Source organism: Oncorhynchus keta, unplaced genomic scaffold, assembly GCF_023373465.1.
Source record: "Oncorhynchus keta strain PuntledgeMale-10-30-2019 unplaced genomic scaffold, Oket_V2 Un_contig_28927_pilon_pilon, whole genome shotgun sequence".
Lineage (NCBI taxonomy): Eukaryota > Metazoa > Chordata > Actinopteri > Salmoniformes > Salmonidae > Oncorhynchus > Oncorhynchus keta.
The window spans coordinates 37,501-47,238 of NW_026286288.1; the positions used below are offsets into that span (position 1 = coordinate 37,501).

General features: G+C 43.5%; 1 protein-coding gene across 1 annotated transcript in view; it reads right to left on the reverse strand.

Moving 5' to 3' along the window:
* LOC127923234 (pulmonary surfactant-associated protein D-like) overlaps nt 1-9,221 on the reverse strand; it is a gene marked incomplete at its 5' end in the record, with an annotated part of 45,560 nt that extends 36,339 nt beyond the window's left edge. Inside the window, 4 exons of the mRNA XM_052507210.1 lie at nt 3,968-4,021; nt 5,262-5,315; nt 7,406-7,450; nt 9,135-9,221. Coding sequence (XP_052363170.1) covers nt 3,968-4,021; nt 5,262-5,315; nt 7,406-7,450; nt 9,135-9,221 — 240 coding nt within the window. The remainder of the gene's footprint in view (nt 1-3,967; nt 4,022-5,261; nt 5,316-7,405; nt 7,451-9,134) is intronic.
* Between the last annotated feature and the right edge of the window lie 517 nt (nt 9,222-9,738).

Genomic DNA, 9,738 nt, shown 5'->3' on the forward strand with positions numbered 1-9,738 from the left:
GGGAGAGAGATAGACAGACAGTCATCTCTACAGTACAGGGGGTGACTCTGAGTGACTGATGGGCCGTGTCATCTCTACAGTACAGGGGGTGACTCTGAGTGACTGATGGACCGTGTCATCTCTACAGTACAGGGGGTGACTCTGAGTGACTGATGGGCCGTGTCATCTCTACAGTACAGGGGGTGACTCTGAGTGGCTGATGGGCCGTGTCATCTCTACAGTACAGGGGGTGACTCTGAGTGACTGATGGGCCATGTCATCTCTACAGTACAGGGGGTGACTCTGAGTGACTGATGGGCCATGTCATCTCTACAGTACAGGGGTGACTCTGAGTGACTGATGGACCGTGTCATCTCTACAGTACAGGGGGTGACTCTGAGTGACTGATGGGCCATGTCATCTCTACAGTACAGGGGTGACTCTGAGTGACTGATGGGCCGTGTCATCTCTACAGTACAGGGGGTGACCCTGAGTGACTGATGGGCCGTGTCATCTCTACAGTACAGGGGTGACTCTGAGTGACTGATGGGCCATGTCATCTCTACAGTACAGGGGGTGACTCTGAGTGACTGATGGGCCGTGTCATCTGTACAGTACAGGGGGTGACTCTGAGTGACTGATGGGCCGTGTCATCTCTACAGTACAGGGGTGACTCTGAGTGACTGATGGGTCGTGTCATCTCTACAGTACAGGGGTGACTCTGAGTGACTGATGGGCCGTGTCATCTCTACAGTACAGGGGGTGACTCTGAGTGACTGATGGGTCATGTCATCTCTACAGTACAGGGGTGACTCTGAGTGACTGATGGGCCATGTCATCTCTACAGTACAGGGGTGACTCTGAGTGACTGATGGGCCATGTCATCTCTACAGTACAGGGGGTGACTCTGAGTGACTGATGGACCGTGTCATCTCTACAGTACAGGGGGTGACTCTGAGTGACTGATGGACCGTGTCATCTCTACAGTACAGGGGTGACTCTGAGTGACTGATGGGCCATGTCATCTCTACAGTACAGGGGTGACTCTGAGTGGCTGATGGGCCATGTCATCTCTACAGTACAGGGGGTGACTCTGAGTGACTGATGGGCCATGTCATCTCTACAGTACAGGGGTGACTCTGAGTGACTGATGGGCCATGTCATCTCTACAGTACAGGGGGTGACTCTGAGTGACTGATGGACCGTGTCATCTCTACAGTACAGGGGTGACTCTGAGTGACTGATGGGCCATGTCATCTCTACAGTACAGGGGGTGACTCTGAGTGACTGATGGGCCGTGTCATCTCTACAGTACAGGGGTGACCCTGAGTGACTGATGGGCCGTGTCATCTCTACAGTACAGGGGGTGACTCTGAGTGACTGATGGGCCATGTCATCTCTACAGTACAGGGGGTGACTCTGAGTGACTGATGGGCCGTGTCATCTCTACAGTACAGGGGGTGACTCTGAGTGACTGATGGGCCGTGTCATCTCTACAGTACAGGGGGTGACTCTGAGTGACTGATGGGCCGTGTCATCTCTACAGTACAGGGGGTGACTCTGAGTGACTGATGGGCCGTGTCATCTCTACAGTACAGGGGGTGACTCTGAGTGACTGATGGGCCGTGTCATCTCTACAGTACAGGGGGTGACTCTGAGTGACTGATGGGCCATGTCATCTCTACAGTACAGGGGGTGACTCTGAGTGACTGATGGGCCGTGTCATCTCTACAGTACAGGGGGTGACTCTGAGTGACTGATGGGCCGTGTCATCTCTACAGTACAGGGGTGACTCTGAGTGACTGATGGACCGTGTCATCTCTACAGTACAGGGGGTGACTCTGAGTGACTGATGGACCGTGTCATCTCTACAGTACAGGGGTGACTCTGAGTGACTGATGGGCCATGTCATCTCTACAGTACAGGGGTGACTCTGAGTGACTGATGGGCCGTGTCATCTCTACAGTACAGGGGGTGACTCTGAGTGGCTGATGGGCCGTGTCATCTCTACAGTACAGGGGGTGACTCTGAGTGACTGATGGGCCGTGTCATCTCTACAGTACAGGGGGTGACTCTGAGTGACTGATGGGCCCTGTCATCTCTACAGTACAGGGGGTGACTCTGAGTGACTGATGGGCCGTGTCATCTCTACAGTACAGGGGGTGACTCTGAGTGACTGATGGGTCGTGTCATCTCTACAGTACAGGGGGTGACTCTGAGTGGCTGATGGGTTTGGTTATCTACACTGATCTGAGTACTATATGACCTTTGACATTAGGTTTGGTTATCTACACTGATCTGAGTACTGTATAACAGCTTTAGTCAGAGGCTAAAGCTGAGGATATCTGTCACCCCACTTCACTATCAATGACACACACAGTGTGGGAGGTAGGGGGGGGGGAGTCAGAGGCTAAAGCTGAGGATATCTGTCACCCTACTGGAATCATTTCACGCAACAACAGGGGTTAATTAGGAAATTACACCCCAAAACAATATTATTGTATTTTTTTCATTAGTCCACAGCGTGTTTGTGAGGAAACAGACCCGGCAGTATTTTATAAACTGTAGCATACAGCCTTGTAAGAGATGCCTAACCACTTGTGTCTGTCTGTAGCACGCAGCCTTGTCAGAGATGGGTGTGTGTGTATAGGCCACGATAGAGCTGAGCTCACCATGCACTGTCTACAGGACTATACCCCAGTATGACCACTTAATACAGGCTATACCCCAGTATGACCACTTAATACAGGCTATACCCCAGTATAACCACTTAATACAGACTATACACCGGTATAACCACTTAATACAGGCTATCCCCCAGTATAACCCCTTAATACAGACTATACCCCAGTATAACCCCTTAATACAGACTATACCCCAGTATAACACCTTAATACAGACTATACCCCAGTATAACCCCTTAATACAGACTATACCCCAGTATAACCCCTTAATACAGACTATACCCCAGTATAACCCCTTAATACCCTACATTATTCATCTCATATGCATACGTATATACTGTACTCTATATCATCGACTGCATCCTTATGTAATACATGTATCACTAGCCACTTTAACTATGCCACTTTGTTTACAAACCCATCTCATATGTATATACTGTACTCGACACCATCTACTGTATCTTGCCTATGCTGCTCTGTACCATCACTCATTCATATATCCTTATGTACATATTCTTTATCCCCTTACACTGTGTATAAGACAGTAGTACTTGTTGGTTATTACTGCATTGTCGGAACTAGAAGCACAAGCATTTCGCTACACTCGCATTAACATCTGCTAACCATGTGTATGTGACAAATAAAATTTGATTTGATTTGATTTGATTTAATACAGACTATACCCCAGTATAACCACTTAATACAGGCTATACCCCAGTATAATCACTTAATACAGACTATACCCCAATATAACCACTGAATACAGGCTATAACCCAGTATAACCCCTTAATACAGACTATACCCCAGTATAACCACTTAATACAGACTATACCCCAGTATAACCACTTAATACAGACTATACCCCAGTATAACCCCTTAATACAGGCTATACCCCAGTATAATCACTTAATACAGACTATACCCCAATATAACCACTTAATACAGACTATACCCCAGTATAACCACTTAATACAGACTATACCCCAGTATAACCCCTTAATACAGGCTATACCCCAGTATAATCACTTAATACAGACTATACCCCAATATAACCACTTAATACAGGCTATACCCCAGTATAACCCCTTAATACAGACTATACCCCAGTATAACCACTTAATACAGCCTATACCCCAGTATAACCACTTAATACAGACTATACCCCAGTATAACCCCTTAAAACAGGAAGGTAGTGGCTATCCAATCTGATAGTCGTGCGTCATCCTCTACGGTGATGGTGAAACATCTGTCTAATGTCTGCAGGTCTGTTCTTAAAGGTGTAAGACTTGATTTGAAGCTCTACCTTGTTTCCTTTCAGACCGTCTCTACCAGGTGATCCCTGGTCCCCCGACGATCCCTAGAAACGGAGGACAGAACAGAGACAGATCTGTCAACCAGGTCTTCACACACGCACGCACGCACGCACGCACGCACGCACGCACGCACGCACGCACGCACACACACACACACACACACACACACACACACACACACACACACACACACACACACACACACACACACACACACACATAGAGGTGAACAGGTACACAAACACGCACAACTACTGCCCCCTCAACACACACACCCAACCTCCCATTACCATACAGACACATTTATCTCTCTCCTCCTCTCCGCATCAGCGGGCCCACCATGTTTCAACATCCTTTCCTTTTTCCAGGATGAAATGCCTCTCTTTCCCTCTCCTGCTTCTGAATAAAGACAGATACTCATTATAGGTACAGCAGGTGCAGCAGCAGATTGGGGTCCATGCCTGCCTCTGCTCCCTCATAACGTAAAACGCTCCGATCTGCCTCTACCCACTAATTCATTCTCAAATTGAATTACTGATCGTCTGTGTAACAATTCAAGACTTTGCCCCCCCCTTTGCCTTCATCAGCTCTCTTCTTCTCTCTCTTACTTTCTCTCCGTCTCGCCTCAGCGGTTTATCTATGTGTTTCCTTATTGTCCTTTGGTAGGTGTAGTTGGGGGAACAGTGGAACAGGGAGACATGAGAGAAGGAGGAAGATGAGATTGTTCCTTCAGGAGGGTTGGGGTCAATTCCGTTTCAACTCAGGAACCAATTCCATTTCAACTCAGGAACTAAATATATCTTCCATAATTGAAATAGAATTGACCACACCCCTGGTTCAAACAGTACTTAACACATGTATTTTAAGTAACATGTCTTTGACCAAACCCCTGGTTCAAACAGTACTTAACACATGTATTTTAAGTAACATGTATTTGACCACACCCCTGGTTCAAACAGTACTTAACACATGTATTTTAAGTAACATGTCTTTGACCACACCCCTGGTTCAAACAGTACTTAACACATGTATTTTAAGTAACATGTCTTTGACCACACCCCTGGTTCAAACAGTACTTAACACATGTATTTTAAGTAACATGTCTTTGACCACACCCCTGGTTCAAACAGTACTTAACACATGTATTTTAAGTAACATGTCTTTGACCACACCCCTGGTTCAAACAGTACTTAACACATGTATTTTAAGTAACATGTCTTTGACCACACCCTGGTTCAAACAGTACTTAACACATGTATTTTAAGTAACATGTCTTTTACTCACCGTCTCTCCTGCAATCCCTGGGAGTCCGATGAGTCCACGAGGACCTTCTTTACCCTGGAAAACAGTCAGAGAAGTGTTAGAGTCTAATATCCCTTCTTCTAGTAATCACAGCCTGGCCCATGGTGACCTGCCTGTCTGGCTAACTGCAGGCAGCCCCAGCAATCACTCTCTGATTCAGAGAGTTGTATTACTGAGCTGCCAACTGTACACACCAGTAAAGACATGTTGTTCTGGAGGCCTTTCTGGTCGCCAAAGGGGTTGGAAGTTGGATGCTAAGAAGAAGACATCTCAGAGGTGTTGGAACTGTGTAGACTGTAACTAGCTACTAGACACCAGAGGGATATACTACAAAGTAGGTTTAATTAGTTAAGCAGCTAACTTTGATAAATAACCAGAAATAACTGTTTGATTTTCTGGTTCATTAAGAAATCTAAACGTATATGTGTTTTTGGTTGTTCAGTCAATTAGACCAAGCCCATTTCAAGCTTACCTTTCTTTAAAAAAATAAGGTTTTCTGGGGATATTTACTGGCTAACTCCTTGATCCTACTTTGTAGAATACCCTTCAGGACATCCTGCAGTTTTATTTTGTTTTAAATGTATAGTCTGGGATTCAACAGTTGTGTCAAGCTCAAAAGACATTTAGAAGTTATATCTGTCATGAATCAAATGGGTAAATATCAAGAATTGAAAAGACCAATGAACCATTTCCCAAATACCAGAGTGTCGGGGACAAACTGTAGGGGAAGAAAGAAGATTGCAGCAATCTTTTGGTATTTGACCTGCTGTGAGAATTGCAGCAATCTGTCTGGTTTGGGAGCTTGACCATCCCCTTTAGGTAACAGAGGGCAGTAGAGGAAAACAGGAGCTATTCAAGTGTTCTATAATAGTTACATTGAACGACCCACTTCCACTTACAGTCAACAGGTGGCCCAGCCTCAAACGTTTGATTAGTCGTACTGGTTGATAAGAATTTTATCAGGATTTTAATCCCCAAGGGCTAGTCTTCCAAGAGTCCATAGAGTTTAAGATAGTCATTTCTCTCTGTAGACCAATATAAATTGCTCAAACGTTTGACCTGAGGTAATTAAGCACTTGTCATGCCATATAGACCTAGTTCTAGTTCCTGGGGTGAGTTGCATTACCACTAGCTGCTCAGGGACCCTGAACTACAACCTAAACCAACTACAGGTGCACTAAAGGTGATCTAGGGTATCTGAGTACTTGGTAATTGGTAATAAATTATGTTTCCTGTGTCAATCCGAACAGTCTCATACTATTGTACCAATAAGTACAATGGCATAGGATCATACAGCTTGTGTTGTTGGGTGATAGAGACTCTTTGTTCTCTGGTGATAGAGACTCTTTGTTCTCTGGTGATAGAGACTCTTTGTTCTCTGGTGATAGAGAATCTTTGTTCTCTGATGATAGAGACTCTTTGTTCTCTGGTGATAGAGACTCTTTGTTCTCTGATGATAGAGACTCTTTGTTCTCTGGTGATAGAGACTCTTTGTTCTCTGGTGATAGAGACTCTTTGTTCTCTGGTGATAGAGACTCTTTGTTCTCTGGTGATAGAGACTCTTTGTTCTCTGATGATAGAGACTCTTTGTTCTCTGGTGATAGAGACTCTTTGTTCTCTGGTGATAGAGACTCTTTGTTCTCTGGTGATAGAGGCTCTTTGTTCTCTGGTGATAAAGACTCTTTGTTCTCTAGTGATAGAGACTATTTGTTCTCTGGTGATAAAGACTCTTTGTTCTCTGGTGATAGAGACTATTTGTTCTCTGGTGAATAAAGACTCTTTGTTCTCTGGTGAATAAAGACTCTGTTCTCTGTTGATGGAGACTCTGTTCTCTTGTGATAGAGACTCTTTGACTCTGGTGATAGAGACTCTTTGTTCTCTGGTGATAAAGACTCTTTATTCTCTAGTGATAGAGATTATTTGTTCTCTGGTGATAAAGACTCTTTGTTCTCTGGTGATAGAGACTATTTGTTCTCTGGTGAATAAAGACTCTTTGTTCTCTGGTGAATAAAGACTCTGTTCTCTGGTGATGGAGACTCTGTTCTCTTGTGATAGAGACTCTTTGACTCTGGTGATAGAGACTCTTTGTTCTCTGGTGATAGTTTGATTATCTATCGGGTGTTTACCTCTGGGCCGGGCTCTCCCTTTGGACCTGGTAGTCCTAAGCTTCCCTTTAAACCAGTAATGAAAGGAGGGTGAGGGGGAAGGGAAAGAAGAAAAGAGAGAGAGAGAGAGAGACCATTTAAGGTTAGATTTGTTTTTCTCCATAATTACTCCAGGACATGTATTAATAAGTGAGACCCTGAGAAAATCTATTTAGCGTCTGGCTTCAAGAAAGAAAACCTACCAAACAGAGCAATTCAACATGACTTTATAGAACTCCCAGTTTCTATTTAGTCTAGAAACACACTGTAATACATACATTACTTTTTATTCCTCAAATATCATTTCTTTGTGTACTGGGCTCCTATTCAATTCCAGGCTGCTCATATACAGTATCATGTGTATATGTCTTATTGTATATCATCGTGTACTTAACAATGATATACAATGTCAAAGGTTATACAGTACTCAGATCAGTGTAGATAACCAAACCTAATGTCAAAGGTCATATAGTACTCAGATCAGTGTAGATGACCAAACCCAATGTCAAAGGTTATACAGTACTCAGATCAGTGTAGATGACCAAACCCAATGTCAAAGGTTATACAGTACTCAGATCAGTGTAGATGACCAAACCCAATGTCAAAGGTTATACAGTACTCAGATCAGTGTAGATAACCAAACCTAATGTCAAAGGTCATATAGTACTCAGATCAGTGTAGATAACCAAACCCAATGTCAAAGGTTATACAGTACTCAGATCAGTGTAGATGACCAAACCCAATGTCAAAGGTTATACAGTACTCAGATCAGTGTAGATAACCAAACCCAATGTCAAAGGTCGTATAGTACTCAGATCAGTGTAGATAACCAAACCCAATGTCAAAGGTCGTATAGTACTCAGATCAGTGTAGATAACCAAACCCAATGTCAAAGGTTATACAGTACTCAGATCAGTGTAGATAACCAAACCCAATGTCAAAGGTCGTATAGTACTCAGATCAGTGTAGATAACCAAACCCAATGTCAAGGTCGTATAGTACTCAGATCAGTGTAGATAACCAAACCCAATGTCAAAGGTTATACAGTACTCAGATCAGTGTAGATAACCAAACCTAATGTCGTCAAAGGTCATATAGTACTCAGATCAGTGTAGATGACCAAACCCAATGTCAAAGGTCATATAGTACTCAGATCAGTGTAGATAACCAAACCCAATGTCAAAGGTTATACAGTACTCAGATCAGTGTAGATGACCAAACCCAATGTCAAAGGTTATACAGTACTCAGATCAGTGTAGATAACCAAACCTAATGTCGTCAAAGGTCATATAGTACTCAGATCAGTGTAGATAACCAAACCCAATGTCAAAGGTTATACAGTACTCAGATCAGTGTAGATAACCAAACCTAATGTCAAAGGTTATACAGTACTCAGATCAGTGTAGATAACCAAACCTAATGTCAAAGGTTATACAGTACTCAGATCAGTGTAGATAACCAAACCTAATGTCGTCAAAGGTCATATAGTACTCAGATCAGTGTAGATAACCAAACCCAATGTCAAAGGTCATATAGTACTCAGATCAGTGTAGATAACCAAACCCAATGTCAAAGGTCATATAGTACTCAGATCAGTGTAGATAACCAAACCCAATGTCAAAGGTTATACAGTACTCAGATCAGTGTAGATGAGGCCTTTAAGTGTATGTAATGCTTGTTCTTCATCTGAATACTTAGATGGACTGGTTACCTTGAAACCATGTGGTCCTTGGAGTCCTCTTTGTCCCTGAAGAAAAGGATCATATAAACCATTATCCTCATCCTGTAAATCCAATGTCTTTACACAAGAGACACACAATAGCACTGGTGTAAAGTACTTAAGATTTATTTTTAAAGTACTACTTAAGTACTTTTTGGGGGCATCTGTACTTCACTATTTGTATTTTTGACAACTTTTACTTCACTATATTCCTAAAGAAAATTATTTACTTTTTACTTGATATATTTTCCATGTCACCCAAAAGTACAGGTTACATTTTGAATGCTGGACAGGAAAATGGTCCGATTCAACACTTATCAAGAGAACATCCCTGGTCCCTACTACCTCTGATCTGGAGGACTCACTAAACAGAGAACATCCCTGGTCATCCCTACTGCCTCTGATCTGGAGGACTCACTAAACAGAGAACATCCCTGGTCATCCCTACTGCCTCTGATCTGGAGGACTCACTAAACAGAGAACATCCCTGGTCCCTACTACCTCTGATCTGGAGGACTCAATAAACAGAGAACATCCCTGGTCATCCCTACAGCCTCTGATCTGGCAGACTCACTAAACAGAGAACATCCCTGGT